We start from the raw sequence: 23,174 nt of genomic DNA, 5'->3' as shown, positions 1-23,174 counted from the left end.
AAGCAAAAACAAACTCTCTTGCCTTAATCATGCAATATTTGATGAAGCATGGCTGCTTTTCTCTGAACTTTATCCTTCTTTCTCTTTGTTCTTTCAGTCCAAGATAATATGGTAATTCTGCAATCATTGCCTATTCTGACATTTTGTTTAAGCGGTCTTTCGCAGAAGGTGTTTATGTTATTTCACATACAAACCGCTGTTGTCCTATAAAATACTATTTCTTCATGTCATTGATGGACATACCCATCTATAGAAATTAAAACATTATTTTTGATATCTGTATTCTAATTGGTGTAATTCTTTTTGAAAACATGTATAGTTTTTTCATTGCTTGATCAGATGTCAATTTATTAAACTCCTCCAATTGTTGAGGACTCTGTTAAAGATCCCACCTGCAGAGTTGAAGTACTTTGCTATAACATGGGCATAGCCTTCTCAGTTGGCACCCTGTTTATGGAATTTCCCCAAAAAACTGTCCATCAGGCTCATATTTGACCATCAATTTGGTGTCAAACAGTTCTGTTTACCTAAGCATTTAGTAGCACTTGATTGAACTCTTGTTTTAATCTGGTTCCCTCCCCACTGTGTTCTGCTTTTTTCTTTGTTTAAATGTCTTGACTTTTGAGACTTGTCAAGTTGGTTCAAGTTATTGTTTGTAAACTGTCATAGGGACTGCATGGTCAAAAGGTGGCATAGAAATTATGAGCAATGTTTATCACTTCACCCCAAAGTCTCTTAATTAAGTGCTTTGAAGCAGTCACACGATTGCTTTGTCACAAGCTCAGCTCAACCTACAGATTTGTCACACCAACTTTTGTCCTGTGACTTGCAGGGCGAATAAGCAGAAGGCATGCTTTTCTTAACTTTAAGTCCTGGTGCCCTTTAGGTCACTCATAGGAGCATTTTAGGCTATCGCAAACAGAGGTAGGTTAAGATGAGATTACAAACTTCCCCAAGATCTGCCAGTGGGACTCATGGTGGAAGAGGCCTAGTACTCTGGCTTCCCTCCCAGTCTAGTTTTTAAGGTCTAACAGATGCTTGCTTTATGAAATAATTTGTGTATTATAAAACAATGGAGTAATTTAGTTATGGTTTTACATTATGTACTATCAACATAGTAACTTAGTTATAAATATCTTCAATCTGAATTCAGCAATCAGCACCATTTCTTTCATGGCTGACATGTTTTAAACAGTAATTATGAAGCTCTAAAAAATTGTTCTAGAAATCTGTTCACTACCCACACAAACGTGTAAGTCAGCCTTTGGGAGGCTTGCGTCTTCAAACTGTGATGAAGTGGAATCTGTTTAAATACTTGAGCTACCTTCTTTGGCGTGCAAGTTCACATGATAGGCTGCCTCCCACATTGCTTCCTTGCTTTAATTCAAAGAGGTGAATGATTTAATTCTTCTTCTTTTGTTAGGAAACAAATTTTCCCATAATTTAATCATAGCAAATTAATCTTCACTAAATGTGAAGATTGTTTATTCTTCCTAAATTGAAATTTGCATGTGCTGTTTTCCTTTGCAGAAACTTTCTCCCGGGAAGGTGGTGTCAGGCTAGGTAGCTGCTGGGTTGCTATAAAGATGGTAATTTTTCGGATGCTTGAAAGCTCTTCAACGTTGGTTTTAGAACATTTGTTCAGATACTTTTTTTATCCTTCTAGGGTCTTTGGCCAAGTAGGTTGTGTGGGTTTTTGCATGTCCTGCAGGAAGAGATTGCTTTCATTTCACACATTAATGTGACTCGGTTATACTGTCTTCTGTTATCTGAAAAAGCTAAAGTCTGTCTAGAAAATCAGAGTACAGTCTCATAAGGCCTCCATTCAGTAAGCAGAAATTGATGGTATTATTTGCACAGTTACATATTTGTGTGCTCTTAGGATTGTGCAGGAGCTGTAACTGGAAGGAGTCTGGTGCATGTTCAAAGTGGCTTATAGAATGGGCAGTGAAATATGGTTTCTTTAGATTGCAAAGGAGGGAGAATTATTCCCATCACTTGTGCATGTGCATAATCTGTCCAGGAGACATAACCTTTAGTATGCAATTCTAACCATACTTATATTGGTGTAAACCCCATGGCACAGAGTGGAATTTGCTCCTGAGTAAATATGTGTAGGGTTATGCCATTAACTGTTTTTATTTCACCTGGAGGTGGTTTCTTCACGTACGTTTTCTCAAAAGACAGCGTGGAAATTTGCATTTTTAATATGACCCACCTCTTTTCTGAGAAACGTAGAGTTCCCTTTTTTGGTTTTACAAAAGGGAACATGATCTGGGCCTGACATAGTTTGTTTTGCTAAATGCTTCCATGTGTTATTTACTGTTCACTTTCTCATGATCTTCCTTTGTGTTTCCCTTCTTCTTAAGCTCCTCTAAGGAAGGCAAAATTTGTTGAGAGCCCTCGAATTCCAGAATCTGAGCTTGGCTCACCAACTCTCACTTCTGCACCAAAACTGGACCTTGATGCCTACTGCCCTGGTAAGCATGCATGCAAAGCCCTCACTGCGTTCGAAGAGAGACACCATTTAGACCTTGATAAATAGCTTGCAGGTTTTGTGTGCTTATCAAATCTGGCAGTTTTAAATTTTGGCAGCAGTTGCTTACAGTTCTTAGGTGTTAAATTAAGGCTTTCCAGAACTAAAATTACTTTACAGCCAGCATTATATCTCTGCTGGCTCATGTCATGGAGAATGTTTGGAAAAGTTACATCATTCATTTTTTAAAATTGTTTTTTAAGATACATTGTGTTGCTCATTCCCTGTGTGGCCTTGGGTGTTGGAGGTTGCTACAGCGGCTGATTGGGTGCTTCTGGGTCAGATGCTACAGATGTGAAACACTGGTACTGAAAGCAAAGACAAAACAGTTTTATTTGCCTATTTCCCAGCCAGAGGTGGAGGACATGCTGTGCTCCTTCTGGGGTAGCTTGTCCACCTTTGGTCCCCACTTTGCACTTCGCTCTCACCTGTGGCTCCTAGAAGCTCTCAGCATGTGACAGCAAACACACCACAGGAAACGGCTTCTACTGGCCAGCTAAACCAGGTGAGGGTAGTCAATGGATCTCAACCCCTTGGTGAGTTAGGGATTTCCCCTACATGTGAAGACAGGCTCTGATGGATTGAGCAGAGAAGACCAATAGTGGATCCAATGGACAAGAAGATAGTTTCTGCATGTTCTGTAGAGAGAAGTGAGTGGCAGATGAAGATTGTCAACCTGGGAAGATAGCCCATCTAGGAAAAGGAAAACTCTGGTCATAAACCTCCACTGCCTTGTGGAATATCGTTGGGTGAAGAAAAGGCTAAGGAGTAAACCCCACACAAATCCAGAGTCGAGTTTCTAAGATGAATGGATGTCTCCTTCTGGCAATTCCTGCAGCCAAGCTGGTGCCAAACGTATTGCTCTGCTTTCCTTTGGACCACATCAGCGAGGCCAGGAGGGGGTCTTGTTGTCTGGGCAGCCCAGGAGCCCTTACACACTCCTCCAAACATTTTAATCATCTGTGAAAACACTGGATGAATTGACAAGCTGAAACAGAATCCAAACAAGATGAATGTGCTTGTACTCAAACATACTGGTGATCTAGGTGAAATGTTCAACCTGTCTTGGATGGAGTGGCGTTTCTGATGAAGCAGGTGTCTGTCTTGCAATATTCTTCACTGTGTCATTTTTCCTGGATACTCAGGTGAGGGTGGCCATTAGGGTGCCTTTTATCTACTCCAGTAGATATACTGGCTGTGTGTGATCTTTCCTGGAGAAGTTGAATTTGGCTTCAGTCATCGGTCCTTCAGTTGTCTCAAGGATGGACTAGTGACATTGGCCTGGAAACTTCATTAGTCCAAAGTGTGATAGCCAGACCTTTGTCTGGCACCTACAGGCAGGAAATTATTACTGTCTATCGTATGTCAGTTTGTTAGCATCTTATCCTCTTCTGGGCTCGATTCAAAATGCACGTTGAAGCGTTGGCTGTAAAATGGTTTAGGACTAATTTGCCTTATGGATCAATTCCTCCTATATGGACTTGCTTGGGAATTAAAGTCAACTTCAGAGGCCTTGCTCTTGGTACTGTCTTAAGATAGCCACAAGTGCCTGTGAAAGGCTGCGCTTTTTATGTGGTGGTGTCATAGCTCTACCGTGCCCCCCCCGCCCTGTCAAAATCCATGAGATTCTTTCTCTGTGCCTTTTCCACCAGAAATTGAAGACACTTTTGTTTCAGTTGGCTTTTAAGATATAACTGCATTGTTTTAACAATTTTATCTTTATTTTATGATACCGTACTATCTTGATACCTATACAGTAGCACAATAGCAGCATAGAATATTACAGTCTATTATAATACAAGAAAGCAGGTGGCGCTGTGGGTTAAAGCCTCAGCGCCTAGGACTTGCCGATCGAAAGGTTGGCGGTTCGAATCCCTGCGGCGGGGTGCGCTCCCGCTGCTCGGTCCCAGCGCCTGCCAACCTAGCAGTTCGAAAGCACCTCCGGGTGCAAGTAGATAAATAGGGACCGCTTACCAGCGGGAAGGTAAACGGCGTTTCCGTGTGCGGCTCTGGCTCGCCAGAGCAGTGATGTCACGCTGGCCACGTGACCCGGAAGTGTCTCCGGACAGCGCTGGCCCCTGGCCTCTTGAGTGAGATGGGCGCACAACCCCAGAGTCTGGCAAGACTGGCCCGTACGGGCAGGGGTACCTTTACCTTTATAATACAAGAGTGCTCCAAAAGTGTGCCCTCCCCCTCACACAGAAAATCTCCCAATGTTTATGTGAGCAGACTGAGGAGTGATTTTGGGCGATGGCCAGTTGCTAGGGCACCCTCTGCATGGGCTTTAGAAAGATACCTGGACCTGACCAATCCCCCGTCCCGCTCTCTGCCATGCTTGATGCTCATGGGGCACTGAAGCTGCCACTCAGCTAGGTTGCTGAGCTATTGGTCCTTTGTTCCAGCCTATCAGCGGGCAGTGCCGAGGAGCTCTGCCCTACACCGCTGCCCCCTTGCCAGCTGGTGCTGCTGGCAGCGCTGGCAACAACATGGAATAGGAGGGAAAGCGGGTTATCAGCTGCAGACCAATCAACAGAGTGGGGTTACAGCTCTCCAATCACTTGGACAAAAATAATTGAAGTTTTTATAAGGTTATGAAAAATAAATATTAGGCATCACATTTGGTTGTTTGGGGGCCCCAAAGGAGAGATAAAAGCAAAATACTTTACAATTTGACTAAATAAATGATAAAGAAGTGAATGAATAAATGTATAGATTGAATATATAATCTCCTAGGAGATACAAGTAAGAATACCTACACTGGCTATTTTAATACATTAATAAATATTTTACAGTGTTGCCCAGATATGTGTTGATTTGTATTTTCCTGCATCATATTATACCAGTAAGACACTCTCCAATTCTATAAGCATATCGGTCAATTTGACCATATATACTATGTGCCATATGCCAGTTAACCAGTCATCCAGTGTCAGAGTCCTTAAATTAGAACAAATAGTTGTTCATTCTGCTGTCAATAAATGTTGGACCAGTTCCCTGTCATCTGCTAATTTCAAATCTTTAATGCACCCAAATAATAAAACTAATAGATCTGTTGGTAAATCTGTTATTTCAGTTTCTTATTTACTATCCAAAGATTTGCTGAATATCAGCATTATGTACTTTATACCCTCAGCATGAACTACTTGCTGTTCTGTAAATACAATTAAGATGTAGTACGGTTAAACACCATTGAAATAGAAATTTATAAAAGCTTCCTTTAAAAGTGATACTGACTCTACATTTTGAACAAAGCAGATACTTTCTGTCTCAAACATTTGTAGAGCTAGATATGACAACTGGAAGCAGGGGGTGACTGTAGGTAAGAGTAATCTCATTCTCCCCTCTACATCTAAGCAGGGTTTTGACTACTAGCCAATTGAATTGCAAATATATTTCTTTCCCAGCAACAGGTTACGCCCTTTCAGAGATTTCTGGGTGATAATCCCTTTGGACAAGGGAGTGTTGCCTGGAATTTAAAAGGTTATGTTATAGAGCTTATTCGTGCTCTTTTAGACGTACCCTCTGTGGTTTCAAAAGTTCAACTTCAGTTACAACTTTGACAGGAAATAATGGGGTCTAGTTCAGAAAAGTGCAGCGAAGGTTTTGCTACCCATTTTGTAGGGGAGGATAAAAAAGGAGAAAAACAAACACCTGTATTGGATACATGGGTTTTTAAAAAGGTTCCTTTTTAATAACCCATGACTCTAGGGTTGTACGCTCATCTCACTCTAGAGGCCAGGAGCCAGCGCTGTCCGCAGTCACTTCCGGGTCACGTGGCCAGCGTGATGACGCTGCTCCGGCGAGCCAGCACCAGCACAGCACACGGAAACGCCGTTTACCTTCACGCTGTAAAGCGGTACCTATTTATCTACTTGCACTTAAGGGTGCTTTCGAACTGCTAGGTGGGCAGCAGCTGGGATCGAACGACGGGAGCTCACCCCGCCGTGGGGATTCGAACTGCCGACCATGCGATCGGCAAGTCCTAGGCGCTGAGGTTTTACCCACAGCGCCACCCGCGTCCCCATGGGTTATTACAAGGGTCAAAACTACAAAACTTGGAACTGCTTTCATAAAGGGAAGTCCTGCTACTATTAGACAGGAATAATGTTTACAATAATGGATTTATAAGATGTTTGTTCTCATGTCTTTTCAATAAACAGTCCAGAAGTTTCCCTTTCAAAGCATTAATTCTATCATGCAACAGCAAGCTATGACTGTGCTTTAGAACACATAAAAAAAAGCCTGACTAGCTTTTCAGATACCTTTTAATTGAATAACTTTCTAAAGAAATGCCTGAAGTAACTGATATTATAATTTGAAGTCTTGTTTATTCTGTTATATTTTATTCCGAGAAGACCCATTTATCCTAAATAGAACCCAATAAGGCAGACATGTATGTACAAAGTGCAGTGGTACCTTGGATGTCAAACTTAATCTGTTCCGGGAGTCCATTTGACTCCCAGAACCATTCAGAAACCAAGGCGTGGCTTCCGATTGGCTGCAGGAGTTTCCTGCACTCAATCAGAAGCTGCGTTGGATGTTTGGCTTCTGAAAAACGTTCGCAAACCGGAACACTCGCTTCCAGGTTTGCAGCGTTAGGAAGCCAATTTGTTCGGGAGCCAAGCATTTCAACAACCAAGGTACCACTGTATTTTTTATGTGATAACTTTTAAAGGCCTGCTGAAAATGTTTCTATTCCACCAGGCCTATGCAGGCAATGAAGAAAACATCTTTCAACAATAGTTATTCAATATCTAATTTTAATAATTTTTAGGGTTTTTATTGTATAGCTTTATGTATTATTGTAAACCGCTTTGATTTTTTTAAATGAAGTAGCAGTATGTAAATATTTTATAAATAAACAAAAAGGAGCACAAAATTTGGCAAAAGAAATGCAAATAGACAATAAGAACTCCCGTGAATATTACTCTGTGCGACCCGCTGTAGCTTCTTATTTTATATACCGATGGATTTCCTCCAGAGTTCAGAAAGGAACTTGGAAGGAGATGTGGCATTCCTCTACTCTTCAAGATAGGAAAGTGGTCAAAGCCATTAGGGAAGTGTCTCATGTGTAGAAGGGTTCTAGAAGACTCTCTGCAGCTGGCCTGGGTATGCACGACTCCTAGGGCTGAACTGTATGGAAACCCATTTGATAAGCATCAGTTACAGGTAACAGCAGTCCTGGCTTTTTCCTTTCTTTTCTTTCTGTCTTCCACCTTATTTTGGAAAGGCACTATGGGCACTACTGTTTGGGATCAAATAGCTCCCTTAGCTCATTTCCCACAGACACAGAGATAAAGATTTTGTACTTTGGGGCAGGACATTGCTTTCTTTAAAATAAAACAACAACAACACCAACACCCCACCCGTCTGTCTGGGTTTCCCCAGGCACTCTAGGCAGCTTAGGTAAAGGTAAAGGGACCCCTGACCATTAGGTCCAATCGTGACCGACTCTGGGTTTGCGGCACTCATCTCGCTTTATTGGCCGAGGGAGCTGGCGTACAGCTTCCGGGTCATGTGGCCAGCATGACTAAGCCGCTTCTGGCGAACCAGAGCAGCGCACGGAAACGCCGTTTACCTTCCCGCCGGAGCGGTACCTATTTATCTACTTGCACTTTGACGTGCTTTCGAACTGCTAGGTTGGCAGGAGCAGGGACCGAGCAACGGGAGTTCACCCCATCGCGGGGATTCAAACCGCTGACCTTCTCATCGGCAAGTCCTAGGCTCTGTGCTTTATCCCATGGCGCCACCCGTGTCCCTTTACAACATATCTAAAAACACCAATCCTTAAAAACTTCCCTAAGCACAGCGCATACTTGTCGTTATTTGAAATAAATAATGGCCTGTATTCTCACCTTTTAGCATGAATATGCCTATTCAAGCTTCCAGCCAACCACCCAAGCATTCTTCAGGATTTTATAACATTTAAAGTGCTCAAAGGGGACATTCCCCTCCATTTCCCCTTTAGTCCTCCTGCCCTTTATGCTGTCCATGATCTTTCAGTGGCTACTGAGCATGATCATTCACCGTTGATCTCCTTCCCTCCCCCTTAAGCTTTAGAGGAAAAACACAACTGCCAAACTTGGGGCTCCCCCCAGGTATACCAAGAATTCTTTCTTATTTCTCTGTGGCATCATTTTGGTTCCGTTTCTGTCAGCACTCACTTCCTGAATTTACTATTACAGTGGTACCTTGGGTTAAGTACTTAATTCATTCCGGAGGTCTGTACTTAACCTGAAACTGTTCTTAACCTGAAGCACCACTTTAGCTAATGGGGCCTCCCGCTGCTGCCGCGCCGCCAGAGCACGATTTCTGTTCCTATCCTGAAGCAAAGTTCTTAACCTGAAGCACTATTTCTTGGTTGGCAGAGGCTGTAACCTGAAGCGTATGTAACCTGAAGCGTATGTAACCCAAGGTACCACTGTATAAGGAGTGATCAGGGCTTTTTTTCAGCTGGAATGCACCGGAACTGAGTTCTGGCCCCTCTTGGTGTGTTCCAGGAGCTCTTTAGGTTTGGGCTGTGTGCCGGCCGGTGGCACAGCACATGGGGCTGTGCGGTGTGCCAATCGGGTTGCCGCGGCGATCGTGTTGGTGCGGCAATTGTGGCTGCACAAGGTGGAGGTCAGCAGCAGCATCGCAACTTTGGGCGGGTGCTCAGCAAGTTCCACCACCTCTTTTTCTAGAAAAATAAAAAGCCCTGGGAGTGATAATGTTATTATTAATTGCTCTATCTAAATTCTGTGAGCTCCTATGACTGCACTCATGCCATAGGCTAGCAGCCTAAACCACCATCACCCTCCCCACCCTAACCCACTGCGAGCTATTTTCAGCCATCTTTCTCTGTGACTGTGGGGAAACGGTGGAGAGGAAACCAGAGGCTGTTCACCTGATATAGGAGCACTTTCAGTGTTCCTGCTCTTCTTCCTCTTTGTAAGAGTCCTCCTTGTTCCTGCTTTAGATGGAAGAAATTTAACAGGTGGCTGCTGACTCTGCTCTTATTTACCATCCTCAAAAGGGAAGGTTCCAGTGTTCTCATAGTGTTTAAGTGTTTCACAGTTGCTGCCCTGCGTTGCTGTAGTTTGTGCATCTGCAAAGAGATCCCTTTGGCTTACAGATCCAGGTATGTAACATGTAGCTTGGTGGTGGGGTCTGCTTTGAGGTTCTGCTTTTGATTCCCTTCTGTTTTGCTCGAAGCCCTAGCACAGCAGAATGCAAACGGCCGTGGATTTGCATGTCAAAACGTACGTTTTCCTAACTTGCTAGTTTTGATTCTCTGCAGATTTTGATGAAATGTTTGCATCTCAGTGTAGTCTGCAGAAAATGGCATGGTTAGAAAGAAAGGGCCTCCACGACTTAACCTGATATGTTCCTTGACTCTTCTGTTCATCAGTTGACTTCTTCAGTATCTTGAGGGACTGCAGGCTGTTGCAGATGTGAGAATTCCATTAAATCTTTATTTAGCTGCAGCTCGCTGCTTGGCTGCTTCTGAACTTGGACTAGTTGCTTGGCAACCTCATGTAGGCTGTGCACAAAGGGAGCACAATGCAGGCAGACAAGACTTTTATCTGAAGAGTTGGGGAGGATCTATTTTTAGCTGTTTTCTGAAATTTTGACTGCTGAGTTCTCTTATATGCACAGGTATTACATGGAGATTGTATTCTTGTGATGTGGACACTGACATATGCAATACTTTGGTAAGTCACACAGAGTTTTCCAGTTTAAAAAGGGGTTCTGAGAACAAGGTCAGAAAAAGAGGCAATGGCAAACGCCTCGGTTTCCCCTAGGAGAAGGCTGACTTCAATTTAGCTGGTGAAAAAATGTTGAAAACCAATTGCCGCAGTTTAGCGCAGGCTATGTGTAATCCCGTCTGAGACCTGGAAGGTTAATATTTTTTAAAGAAGCGTTTTGGAATAAGATAAAAATAAATGGCAAAGTCACAAAGCATATGGGAGAGTCATGGAGAGAGCTGTTTATGTGTCAGCAATGCAGTTCCATATGTTAGGATATCTTTCAGGGGAACTTGACTCCCTCCTTCTCCTCTCACCCCTCCCTTCTCTTCAAAAAGGACTGCAGTTCATTGGAGAGAAGGGAGCAAAGAATCTGACTTGCTGGGGAAGTTTGCAGCATGTTTACATACGCGTGTTTGCAGATGATGAAAGGAAAAAATAGAAGAAAATAGGCTTTTTAAGGTTTCTGTTGAGAATACTGGAAGCCAAAACTCACCAGAGGGAATTACTTTGACATAAAAGGTTTGTTTTTCTTGCTTCCCACCACCTCTCTCCACTCCCTGTTGTGGAACATTCCATATGAGGTATGTGCTATTTTCTCCTGTGATGAAATAGGGTTAGTCCTCAGAAACCTCAGGTAGGAGAGGGGCAGAGGAACTTCGTGGTGTTGCCGTTCATACTTAACATTTTGAAGTTAAAGCCAAGGTCTCTTGCCTTAAGTTTTCTTATTCTTCTCACACACTGTAGTTTCTCATTGCACTCCAGAATAGTTAAGTCCTTTGTTGCAGAGGTAATATTTCAGTTATTGTAGTGAAAACGTTGACCCTCGTTTTTTAATTTGAAGATTATTGCTGCATGCTGCCTCCCCTCCCCAAAACAGGATTTTTTTCATAGTGCTGTGTTTTCACAATAAATTTGCAATGTTTTATAGAGAGAATTAATGGAAGAAAATGCCAAATAAGCAGATTATGTTTTACTTATAATCTTACATTTTGCCATTGCTTTCATATCATGAAGATTTTATCTGATCAACAGTGGAACATTTCTCTGTATTATATTTGAAGTAGTCCTGAGATTTTCAAAAAAAGGTCTTTGGAAGCCTATTAATTTGACCCTGGACGATATAATGAACCAAAAGGCCCAAAGTGGCTTGAATACTTCAGTTTACAGTGGAACCTCGTGTTACGGACAGGCTCCATTCCAGGGGCCCGTCCGTAACATGGACCTGACGCAAGCCGAAGTGCTGTGTCTACGCATGCGCGCGGCGTGATTTAGTGCTTCTGCGCATGCGTGAGCGGCGAAACCTGGAAGTAACATGTTCTGGTACTTCTGGGTTGCCGCGGGATGCAACATGAAAACATGTAACCTGAAGCGGACGCAATGTGAGGTATGACTGTACTTGGGACAGCCCCACAAGATCTCAAGGGGAAGCATCTCAGAGCCCAAGCACTGAGAGGGCCTTGCCCAGTAAGCTATAGCCTTACCCCTCTTATTTGCCTTGCTGTGGTGGGCTCTTGATTCCAGTATCCCAGAGAGACTACTACAGTGGAACCTCAGGTTACGGCGGGGATCCGTTCCAGAGGCCCTGCTGCAACCCAAAAATGATGCACATCAAAGCCGTGTGTCCGTGCATGCGCGATTTAGCGCTTCTGCACATGTGTGAGCAGTGAACCCGGAAGCAACCTGTTCCAGTACTTCCGGGTTTGCCACAGACATTTTCTGAAGCGGACACAAGCGGAGGCGGACGCAGAACAAGGTTTGACTGTAAATGCTTGGTAGAAGATGTTGCCCTTGTGAAATCTCACATCCTATCTAGAGATTTTAGTATGATAGAGTCTTCCCAAAATAGGCAGCAAAATGTGAGAGAAGGGGTGTGTGCACCATTAAATTGTGACAATTTTTTTTTTACAATAGCTACATTTCTAAATAAAATTAACATTGAGTAGAACATGGTTAAAAAGAACCCTGGAATGCCTTCCCACCAAGATGCAGAGAGTGAGCACATCTTTTAAGATGGCTGTCTTTTATTAGCTACCTCCCAGCCAGCATTGTTCCTTTTCCTCGGCGGCTGGTGCGATTCTTCAAATGCTTCTGTTAGCATGGTGCAGCCAGTCACCTTACAGAGTTACTTTAAAGAGCTGCAAACTACTTTGGACTCTTTTGAGTCTCTAGAAAGGAGTCAAACATAAGATATGGCACAGAGGCATAAGGATCTTAAGAAATCCTGCAATCTTAGTAAAGGGTTCAGAGAAGCACAGATGGGAACAGGGAAAGGAAGGAGCTGTTTCTGTGTGTCAGAGAGAGAGAGAGAAAGAAAGAGAAAGAAAGGAAGAAGTTATTAAAAGGAAGTAAGACACAAATAGGTATGTGGAGAACTAGGCGGAACATAAGTGTTCTTGAGAACCTAAAAGTTTATTCAGAAATATGAAATGTATTCAGCATGTACGGATTTTTAAAGAGAACAGAAAAGAAAGCGCTAAGGTAACAGATTATTCCATCACATTGCTTAATTTACAAAAGAAAGGAACTGGAATGGTTCAAGCATGATTGAGCACCATGCTCTGCTTCAGATGCCTGGCACCAGTTAATTCCGTGCTAACCAGAGTATGTTTGCCCATAAATCCCACTAATTTAAGTGGAGCTTATTTGCTAGAGCATCTGTTTAGGATTACAACCCAACACTCTTGAAACAGGCTGAGGTGGCTTAATATTCCTGGACCCCAAATCTTATTCATACCCCAGCTTCCACTCTATACAGTAGGACGTAATTCTGAATAACATGCAGAGAATTGAACCGCAAACTGCAACCAATGATAATACAATCATACCTCATGTTACGTTTGCTTCATGATACCTTTTTTCAGGTTGCATCCTGGGGAGACCTGGAAGTACCGGAAAGGGTTACTTCCGGGTTTCGCCGCTCACGCATGCGCAGAAGCACTAAATCACGCTTTGCGCATGAGCAGAAGCGCCAAATCGCGCCACACACCTGCGCAGATACTGCACTTCAGGTTGCGGGCTTTTCATGTTGCGAACTGGCCTCCGGAACGGATCCTGTTTGCAACCAGAGGTACCACTGTACCAGATGACAGTTATGCATTATTTTACATTTGAGAATGCAGTGTGTGATTTTCTTTGCTGTTCCACTGCAGTGAAAATGTCATGTGCCTGCTCTACTACTCATGAAGTCACTCAGTATATGTTTCTGTGGGGCTTTTTTTTTTTTTTTTTTTTGATGGAGCAAAATGATTTGTCTGTTGCATTGGTTATTGCTTCTGTGCTATGTCTATCTGATCTGAACCGCATGACTGTAAGGAAGCTGTGTGAATGAAGAATGATTACCCTGTAACTTTAAGAACTGGTGTCTGCTTTCTTCCTCCTCCCTCCCCATCCCTTTTCCCTTTTGTGTTTTGTCTTTTAAACTATAAGTCCGAAGGCTGGGGCTGTCTTATTTTTTATTCATCAGTAGAACCATTCTAGGAGCGTTTTCAATTGAAGATAAGGAAAATGATTTTAGTAAATAATGGATGCACTGATTGACTTAGGCAAGTCAGCCTTGACTAGCAGTAAAATGGGAAAGTAGGGATGAAGGGTGTTTGTGAACAGCCATTGATATGGTAGTCGGTGGTTAGCAAAAAAATTTTTTGCTATAGATTCACTCAGTCTTGGGCTTGTCCTCTCAGCTTCAGTGTTTCCCACTTGTAAAATGAGACAGATGCTTTTTACAATGACTTTCACATTATTAATTCCACAATAAAAGTACTCTGTGTGTGTGTTAGAGATTTGTGTAGGTTCTCTGTGCAGCCCAAATTACAAGAGTCATGATTCAGGTGACGTTTTTGGTTATCCAGGTCAGATCATGCTGTTAACAAGGCATCTCAAGTCAAATAAGGGACTCCTTTAAAGACCCAAGTTGCGCTGTTGACTTGGGTGCCCAAAATTTCAACATTTTGCCATTTAAAATAAAGCAGCTGCTGCATCTTTTTAAAAAAGCAAAGCAAAAGCAATCCATTTATTTTTATTTATTCTGTTGCTTTTCTTTCTCTTTCTCACTCCAGGATTATGTTAGTTTTGTTCTTAGCTTGTAAACTTTTTAAAAAGCTTAGGGTCATTCTTCAGTTCGTCTCTATTCAGTTGAAGGGCTCTTAATGTGATTTATTTCTGTGCTTTTTATTCTAATCCCTGTTTTCCAACAGAACATGTTTGATTTCGCTTATTTTTCCTTGGCTTTGGGCTAACTTTTCCGTTACCCCGCCCCTGCTGCTTCTGCATGTGTCCAACCTATGTACATTTACAGTTGTTGTTTTCCTTCCAATTTTAGTTTGCCAACTTAAAGTTTTATCCTGCTCTCTTTGGTTTCAAGGTACCTGTGATTTCATCACATTGAATTACTGTTGTCCAATATTATTAATAACCGGTGTTTTCTCCCTTCCGCTCTGTAGGCCTCATACTTCCCCAACACTAAGATAAGCCTGCTTGTCTCTGAAGAAGGCTCCCAGTGGTGTTAGGGACAGGCAACTCTGTCTTAGTTTCTCATTTTTCCGGTTGTGTTCTACACATTTCCACATCGTTTGCTGGATTGTTTTTTTAAATGTCCTCATGAAAAGTAATCAGCACTTTGATTTCTCACAATGCACACATTTTTACATGCTGTTCTGCCTAATACAGTTGTACCTTAGATCTCAAACGCCTTGACTCCCGAACAAATTGGCTCCCGAACAATCGAAATCCGGAAATGGGTGTTCCGGTTTTCAAATGATTTTTGGAAGCTGAACATCCGAGGGGGCTTCCGCGGCTTCCAGTTGGCTGCAGGAGCTTCCTGCAGCCAATCAGAAGCCATGCTTTGGTTTTCGAATGTTTTGGAAGTTGAACGGACTTCTAGAACGGATTCTGTTTGACTTCCAAGGTACAACTTTATACTCTTTTTTATTTTTTGGCAAAGCAGTTTCCCCTGGTAGAATTCAAAGCAATTTCCCTAAAACATTTTTTTACTAATGTATGCATTTATATGCACAGTTTACCCCAGTATACACATTTTTTACATATTACTTGGCTGGAAAAAATGTTGAAAAGTGCAAATTTTGAAGGTTGGCCATGTTTTGGTTCACATATTCTTTCTAAAAGTGTAATATTTACTTCCCTTCCCTTCAACTTCTCCATTGTCACTAAGAATTGCTGCAGTGAAAGATTTTCTGGAAAACAATAGCAGCCCCCTGTCTACATCTCAGACAGTCAAGTCAGGGAGGAGAGGATATCTAGCATAACCATTCAGCTACATTGGATTTTCCTCCCCCCCCCCCCATCTGACAACTTCATGGCTATGGGGGCTCTAGATGAGGGAGCTTTGTCTGTTACAGAACTATTAACATATTGGGAGTCAAAAAAAATATTCTGGTTGTTGTTTTTCAGACTTTTGAAATAAATACTAACTAGGGCACTTAATCTTCCATTTCCCCTGAAGTGCTACCCTAGACTGCAAACCATAGAGAAAATGGATCAGAAGTTAATTCCTAAATGAGATAAATCAAAAGAAAAACTTTGGATTTTACCATTAGCTTAAATGATAAAGAATGTTACATTTAGCCTTGTTGGCCTCTTAGGAGACTTTGCAAGTTGGGAAATTAATGCATACTCTGGGTTCTATGATGGGGTGGGAGCAGATATATCAGAAAACAGGATACCAATGTGGTTTCAAAATGTTGAGATAAGGGAATTCCTTTTATCAAAATGTGGTGTGCAGTGTATTGTCACTCATTTGCTAATCTGCAGGAAGTGTACAACATATGGTCAACTTTTATCTTTGTATAGCGTAACCACTCAAAGAGCTCCCTTGTCAAGTAGGAATCTGGTAAAAATGCAGCATACTATCTACTACTTTATTGCACTGGCTCTCTGCAATTTCAGGAATACATTACCAAGCTGGACATGTCAGTGGGGAAGAGATTTTTCAGGAACTTTTTCATATGAGAGCATGCCATTCTATAATGGCAAGTCTGAGGAGATGGGCATAGAGGTTCCCCAGTACTTATTTGACTCATGTTGATGATGTCAGCATTTTTCCTTATTTAGCCATCACCTCAAATGGGACCTTCCATCTGTAGGCAAGGCTACGACTTCTTATAGCTACTGCATATATGGCCCCCAAACTCCTTAAGGCATATGGGTAAGAGAGCTATGAGGGACGCGGGTGGCGCTGTGGGTTAAACCACAGAGCCTAGGACTTGCCGATCAGAAGGTTGGTGGTTCGAATCCCCGCAATGGGGTGAGCTCCTGTTGCTCGGTCCCTGCTCCTGCCAACCTAGCAGTTTGAAAGCACGTCAAAGTGCAAGTAGATAAATAGGTACTGCTCCGACGGGAAGGTAAACGACGTTTCCGTGCGCTGCTCTGGTTCGCCAGAAGCGGCTTAGTCATGCTGGCCACATGACTTGGAAGCTGTATGCTGGCTCCCTCGGTCAATAAAGCGAGATGAGCGCCACAACCCCAGAGTCGGTCATGACTGGACCTAATGGTCAGGGGTCCCTTTACCTTTAAGAGAGCTATGAACTTAAGTTGCCATCTTGACCACTGGGAAACATTGCCCCCCTGCCTTGGTCTGTGTTTCCCTTTCAGTACTGGATGAAAACCTTTTTATTTGTTCACGCTTTTTAGTTGTTTTAGTGTGGATATATGATATTATGCTCGCCTGCTGTGTTTCTGTGATTGATTTATTTTTATAATTGTATTGCTTGGTGATTTATTTTTGGTAGGCCTCTCTGAACATTTCAGTTGAAGGGTGACTAATAAGTACTTTTAGTAACATAGATATTGTTGATTGGGCAACAAAGGCAGTTCGAATCCTGAATAAATTTAGGGCAGAATAACCAAACTATTATGGGAATATAAAGTATCCTGAAGTTGCGGACTCAGTTTGCCAGTCAAGCTAATGCTGGGCACCTTCATACTTAAAATGAAATGGGAGGGGTGGCTAACACCCCAGAGGACAGGATCACACTTCAAAACGACCTTGACAGATTAGAGAACTGGGCCAAAACAAACAAGATGAATTTTAACAGGGAGAAATGTAATGTATTGCACTTGGGCAAAAAAAATGAGAGGCACAAATACAAGATGGGTGACACCTGGCTTGAGAGCAGTACATGTGAAAAGGATCTAGGAGTCTTGGTTGACCACAAACCTGACATGAGCCAACAGTGTGACACGGCAGCTAAAAAAGCCAATGCAATTCTGGGCTGCATCAATAGGAGTATAGCATCTAGATCAAGGGAAGTAATAGTGCCACTGTATTCTGCTCTGGTCAGACCTCACCTGGAGTACTGTGTCCAGTTCTGGGCACCACAGTTCAAGAAGGACACTGACAAACTGGAACTTGTCCAGAGGAGGGCAACCAAAATGGTCAAAGGCCTGGAAACGATGCCTTATGAGGAACAGCTTAGGGAGCTGGGCATGTTTAGCCTGGAGAAAAGGAGGTTAAGGGGTGATATGATAGCCATGTTCAAATATATAAAAGGATGTCACATAGAGGAGGGAGAAAGGTTGTTTTCTGCTGCTCCAGAGAAGCAATGGATCCAAACTACAAGAAAGAAGATTCCACCTAAACATTAGGAAGAACTTCCTGACAGTAAGAGCTATTTGACAGTGGAATTTGCTGCCAAGGAGTGTGGTGGAGTCTCCTTCTTTGGAGGTCTTTAAGCAGAGGCTTGACAACCATATGTCAGGAGTGCTCTGATGGTGTTTCCTGCTTGGCAGGGGGTTGGACTTGATGGCCCTTGTGGTCTCTTCCAACTCTATGATTCTATGATTCTATGATCTTTACCTGCCAGCAGAAGCACAACAAGGAGGGAGCCAGTCTTAACTTTTTATAGGGTGGGAGTTTCAAAGTCTGAGAGCAGCAACAGACAATATGTGTTAATGACCGTAGTCCAGCAATTGCGAGGGGGATGAGGCAAGTGGGAAGGAGAGCTTCTTTGGGGCAGCATTTGCCCCTCTCTTGAGCTGCCCATGTGAACGAAGTTCATTGAGCTAGTTGCTGTGTGAACGAAAGGTGAATTAAGTTTGTTTTAGGATAGAATTTTAAACGGTTTCTAGTTAATCAATCTTTAGGTTCAGTCCCTCCTCACCCCCAGCAGGAGGCCTGAACTCATAGCCTACATTTTTTTAAATAAAGAAAAGTAAGTCAATCAGGCATCTTTAAATAATGTTAGAAAGCAAAATGTGGAGGCAATACTCTAAAACTTATTTAGGCAAATATGGAGGCGCTGCTGTTGCTAAGGTTGCTTAGTCACTTAATCACTGTTGCTAAGCAATCTGAAAGAAGCAATGTATTCTTCCTCCTGGGGAGATTCACACTCTTCCAACAAGAGCACTTTGCAGTGAGAAATAAAGGAACAAAGTAAATGATGACTTGTCCTTATCAGCTGTGTGGAAGGCAGAAGTTAAACAGGATAATACAATAATTGGGAAAAGCCTCACCTTTTCACATTCTGTCAATCACACATGTTATTTCAGTATAGCACCTGATTTACTTTTTAACACTTTACTTCAGCACAAGCAGCCTTTAACATTCTGGATGCTATTTTTGTTGTTATTGTGGAGGAACTGAACTAGCAGGTCACTTTGTTAAAGGAAGAGCTTACTCCTTTTGGGGCAGGATGAACCTGTACTAGAAATAATAGCTGAAAATAGTTTGTGTGCTTTGAGTACATTTTGGTTAAATCCAAAGAAAGCATTATCACAAATGCACCACCTGTTGTTGCATATATATAGAATGGTTGAGTTAGCTGGAGAAATGGGCAAGAAATCAATGAAATGGAGTTGCTGGAAAAGAATTAAACTGTTGATGAGTAAAAACTTAATTAAAACATACTAGAATGCACTGGAGTCAAACTGGAGAAGCTATAATAACAGTATGGAAGAAATACTAAGTTTCAAACCCAAAATATTCTTGCTAAGCATTAACAATATCTGGAGAGAAAGAGGGGCTACTGTTCCCTATAACAGCCAAGCTAATATATGCCAAATATTGGAAGACTCTAGAAATACCTAAATTAAGGGAATTGTATGTAAAGTAATCGAATACATCTGTTTTAAGTCAACTAACAAGGGCACTGCAGAGGAAACAGGAAGCATGTAATTAAAATTTGCTTGAAACAGAATAGAGGGTTGTATTCAGTGTAGCACTAAAGTAAATGTCTTATTAGTGCAAAAACAGATGGCGGGTGGCATGGAGGGAGGAGAGGGGAAGAAATTACTCTAGTGCCAGAATTTTGTTGCATACCTCCCAGGGTTGCTATCTAGTACAAAGATGGGGTGCAAGGTAAAGTATTCTGCAGTTGGAGCTTTGCATGACACTGGAATCAAAGGTGTGCTAAAGGAAGAAAATTAGATCACAGAGTAGCTGACTAAATTATCTGCATCTGTCTTCATCGCAGAAGATGTGGGGCAGGTCCCTGTGCCTGAACAAACTTTTTTGAGAGTTTGAGGAAGTAATGATGCTCTAGGCCTCATTGACATATAAAAAAATTCACAAAGCACTCTTAAGCTCAAATTTGAAATTGCTTATATTCTAACCAAAGTAACTTGTCCCTAAGGTCAGCCTCCATCCCTGAGGATGGGAAAGTGTCCATTGTAACACCAGCTTTTTAAAAAGGGATTGAGAGGGGCTATGGGAATATTAAAGGCCAGTTGACATATGTTATGAGAACACTGGTGAAAACCATTATTGAAGATTAAATTGTCAAGTACATAATAGGGTTGCCATATTCCCAAAAGTGAAAATCTGAACAAAGTTGTTGATATTATATATCTATATCTATCATCTATAATCATCTATCATCTATCATCTATCAATCATCTGTCTTATCTATCATCTATCTATATATCGCCCTACTTGCCATACGTCCCGGACATTGTGCTGATTCATCAAATATCCACTGGATATATGGCCGCCCTAATACAGTGGTACCTTGGGCTACATATGCTTCAGGTTACATACACTTCAGGTTACAGACTCCGCTAACCCAGAAATATTACCTTGGGTTAAGAATTTTGCTTCAGGATGAGAACAGAAATCACACGCCGGTGGTGCAGCGGCAGCAGGAGGGCCCATTATCTAAAGTGGTGCTTCAGGTTAAGAACAGTTTCAGGTTAAGAACAGACCTCCGGAACGAATTAAGTCCTTAATCCGAGGTACCACTGTATAGATGAACAATCTTGAAGAAGCAGATAAAAAAAAGACTTTTGCAAGAGTAAGTCTTCACGGATGCTGTGGCACCTATGTGCACTGTAGGTAGTTTGATTCCATTTTTGTTTGACGTGACACATCTTCTTGAGGGAGATCCAGGAGAACATCCAAGCACGTTTCAGTTTTATTAGTGTCCATGTATTGTTTACTCAGTGGTCATCATCCAAATACGAATCCTTCCATCTTGAAAGGAGCCAAATGGTTGATGTATGTAACACCTATATTGTTTTGTTACCTTTAAGCCCTAAACTGTTTGGGACCAATTTACTTGAAGTAATTGCTGTGCATATAGACCCTAAAAGACCCTGTTAGCAGACCCAGCATCAAAATCAGCCAGACCTAGTAGCTAGAAAAGGTTGTGGCCCTCTCACTTGAACTCCCTTCCATGGAGTTGACCTCCCTTCCATGTTGTTGTTGTTGTTGTTGTTTAGTTGTTTAGTCGTGTCCAACTCTTCGTGACCCCATGGACCAGAGCATGCCAGGCACTTCAGTCTTCCACTGCCTCCCTCAGTTTGGTCAAACTCATGCTGGTAGCTTCGAGAACACTCTCCAACCATCTTGTCCTCTGTCGTCCCCTTCTCCTTGGGCCCTCCATCTTTCCCAACATCAGGGTCTTTTCCATGGAGTCTTCTCTTCTCATGAGGTGGCCAAAGTATTGGAGTCTCAGCTTCAGGATCTGCCCTTTCTTTAGTCTCTTTTTAAACAGGCTTTTAAAGACTTTCCTATTTCAGCCTGCTTTCAGTTACTGTTGATCTGGAGTTCTTGTTGCTCTTTCTGGATTGGGAGTGATTGCTGATCTGGACTGGGTTGTTTTCATGTAACTGTCTTATTTTAATCTTTTTACATGTGTACTATGTTTTTAAATTGTCTTTGTTTAAGCTGATACTAGTTTTACCTTACAGAGTCTTTTGCTTGAACTAGCTGGATGTAACTACCTAAATAAATAAATTGCTCTACAGAATTCCATGCAAAGATATACAGAGTTTTTAAAAAGTGCACTTTTTGTTACGTTCACCCCTCTTTTGTAACTGCATAATTAGCTGTTTTGGACTTTTCAAAGGAGCACAGGGGAACACAATGGAATGCTTGACTTGACTGGAATACATTGCTATTTCATCCTAGAACTATTAAGACCTCTTGTGAAATAGTGGCTCAAAATCTGAGCAGGTGTGGTGAAAATTCTTATCTCAGTATTATTTTGTGTGTATGAAATTGGATGCACAATAAAATAGTCTTCTGCTATGAGTGAAATTCTCCTGAAAACATCTTGAGAGTATGAAAACCCCTTTTGAGGCACATTTAAAAGCAAGTCACGCTGCGTTATTAATATTCCGGTTGTTCGTAAAACGGCACTCTCTGCTTGCACCGTATATCATTCCAGGAAACAGCTGCTTCAGCCAACGACTGTTGCTTGTGCTTAGAGCTCTCAGACATTTTCCTTGTGAGTCAAGAAATAGTTTCCCCTCCTCCTGAGTGTAGCTAAGCTGCTGCAGAATCTGGGGCTAGATAGAGAAGATGGTATGTCTATTCAGCACTTACTTGAGAAACTAGAAATGTTCACTCATATGATCACGCCAAGGCCAAACCTCAGTGGCCCCCTGGAATGGTGCCACTTCTGGACTCATGGCCAGCCCCGACCTGGGCCCCCATTCAGCACTGATGCTACCTTCATCGGGACCGTCTGGTTCTTCTGCTGTTGTTGCAAGTGCCACCACTACTAATCACTCACCTACCCTCCTCTCCCTGGGCCCAGATGTGTCTCCTTGATGGGCAGGCAGACAGACAGTCATGCTTTGTAGAGCCCTTCTCTGTGTCAAGCCCATCAGCTTGTACCTAACTATGCTTGCCCCTATGCCAGCCCTGGACATCATCATTCATATCATCTATGCTAGATACCATTGAGCGGTTGTTACATGAGATAAACAACAGGATGTGCACAGTCTGCGCCTCTTGCTCATTGTCATATTTTGTACATTGCTGGTGTCTCTTGAGGAAAACCCGTTTGCTTTGCTACAAATACTTGCCTGCTTCACTGGAAACCCTGAGGAAGTTCTGAACTAAGACCTCCAGGAAGATAAAAAAGGTGTGGCCACTGTTTGGGTTGGGACCACAAGGTACAAATATCTGCAGAATGGGGTGAGGTTTGTTTTGTTTGCCTGTGTCACAGTGTAGTGTGATAATACAGTGACAAGTCATGCTGCTCTTTGAGCCTTCACCTATCTTAATTCAGAACCATCTCTCAGAACAATCTAGCTAAAAGCAGTTCACCCCCTTGCCTGCTGCTTTTATGTTGAACATTTAAAAAATGCTATTTGTTTTTTAAATTAACGTAAGCTGCCATGGGCCAGTTTTGATAAGTATATAAAAATTGCACTGTTTAAACATGTAATCCAGGAGCAACTCTCACGAGCATATGTGTGTATAAACATTTCTTGGCTTGAGATTTATGGATGTGTTTCTAAGTTTAAGTTTGTAACACTGAAAACTGTAGCAAGGGCCTAGTATAAGAAGAGTTTTCTGTACATACAGACTCAACCAGTTTTGTTCAGAATTGTTCATAGGGGTTATTTATTTGCTTGCTTTGTAATTGTGGACCTGCAAAGTTCTCTCTAGGAAATCGGAATCTTAAGTATTTGGTAACTTTGAAGAACTTTTCTCTTTAATTATTAAA

The 23,174-nt window shown here is 42.2% G+C and overlaps 1 protein-coding gene across 1 annotated transcript in view; it reads left to right on the top strand.

Moving 5' to 3' along the window:
• TANC2 (tetratricopeptide repeat, ankyrin repeat and coiled-coil containing 2) overlaps window positions 1–23,174 on the top strand; it is a 197,735-nt gene that overhangs the window by 115,313 nt on the left and 59,248 nt on the right. Inside the window, exon 6 of the mRNA XM_081883745.1 lies at window positions 2,370–2,480. Coding sequence (XP_081739871.1) covers window positions 2,370–2,480 — 111 coding nt within the window. The remainder of the gene's footprint in view (window positions 1–2,369; window positions 2,481–23,174) is intronic.

Source organism: Podarcis melisellensis (genome assembly GCF_964234715.1).
Source record: "Podarcis melisellensis genome assembly, chromosome: 13".
NCBI lineage: Eukaryota > Metazoa > Chordata > Lepidosauria > Squamata > Lacertidae > Podarcis > Podarcis melisellensis.
The sequence above is the reverse complement of the archived record's forward strand: the minus strand, read 5'-3'. Positions and strand labels throughout refer to the sequence as shown.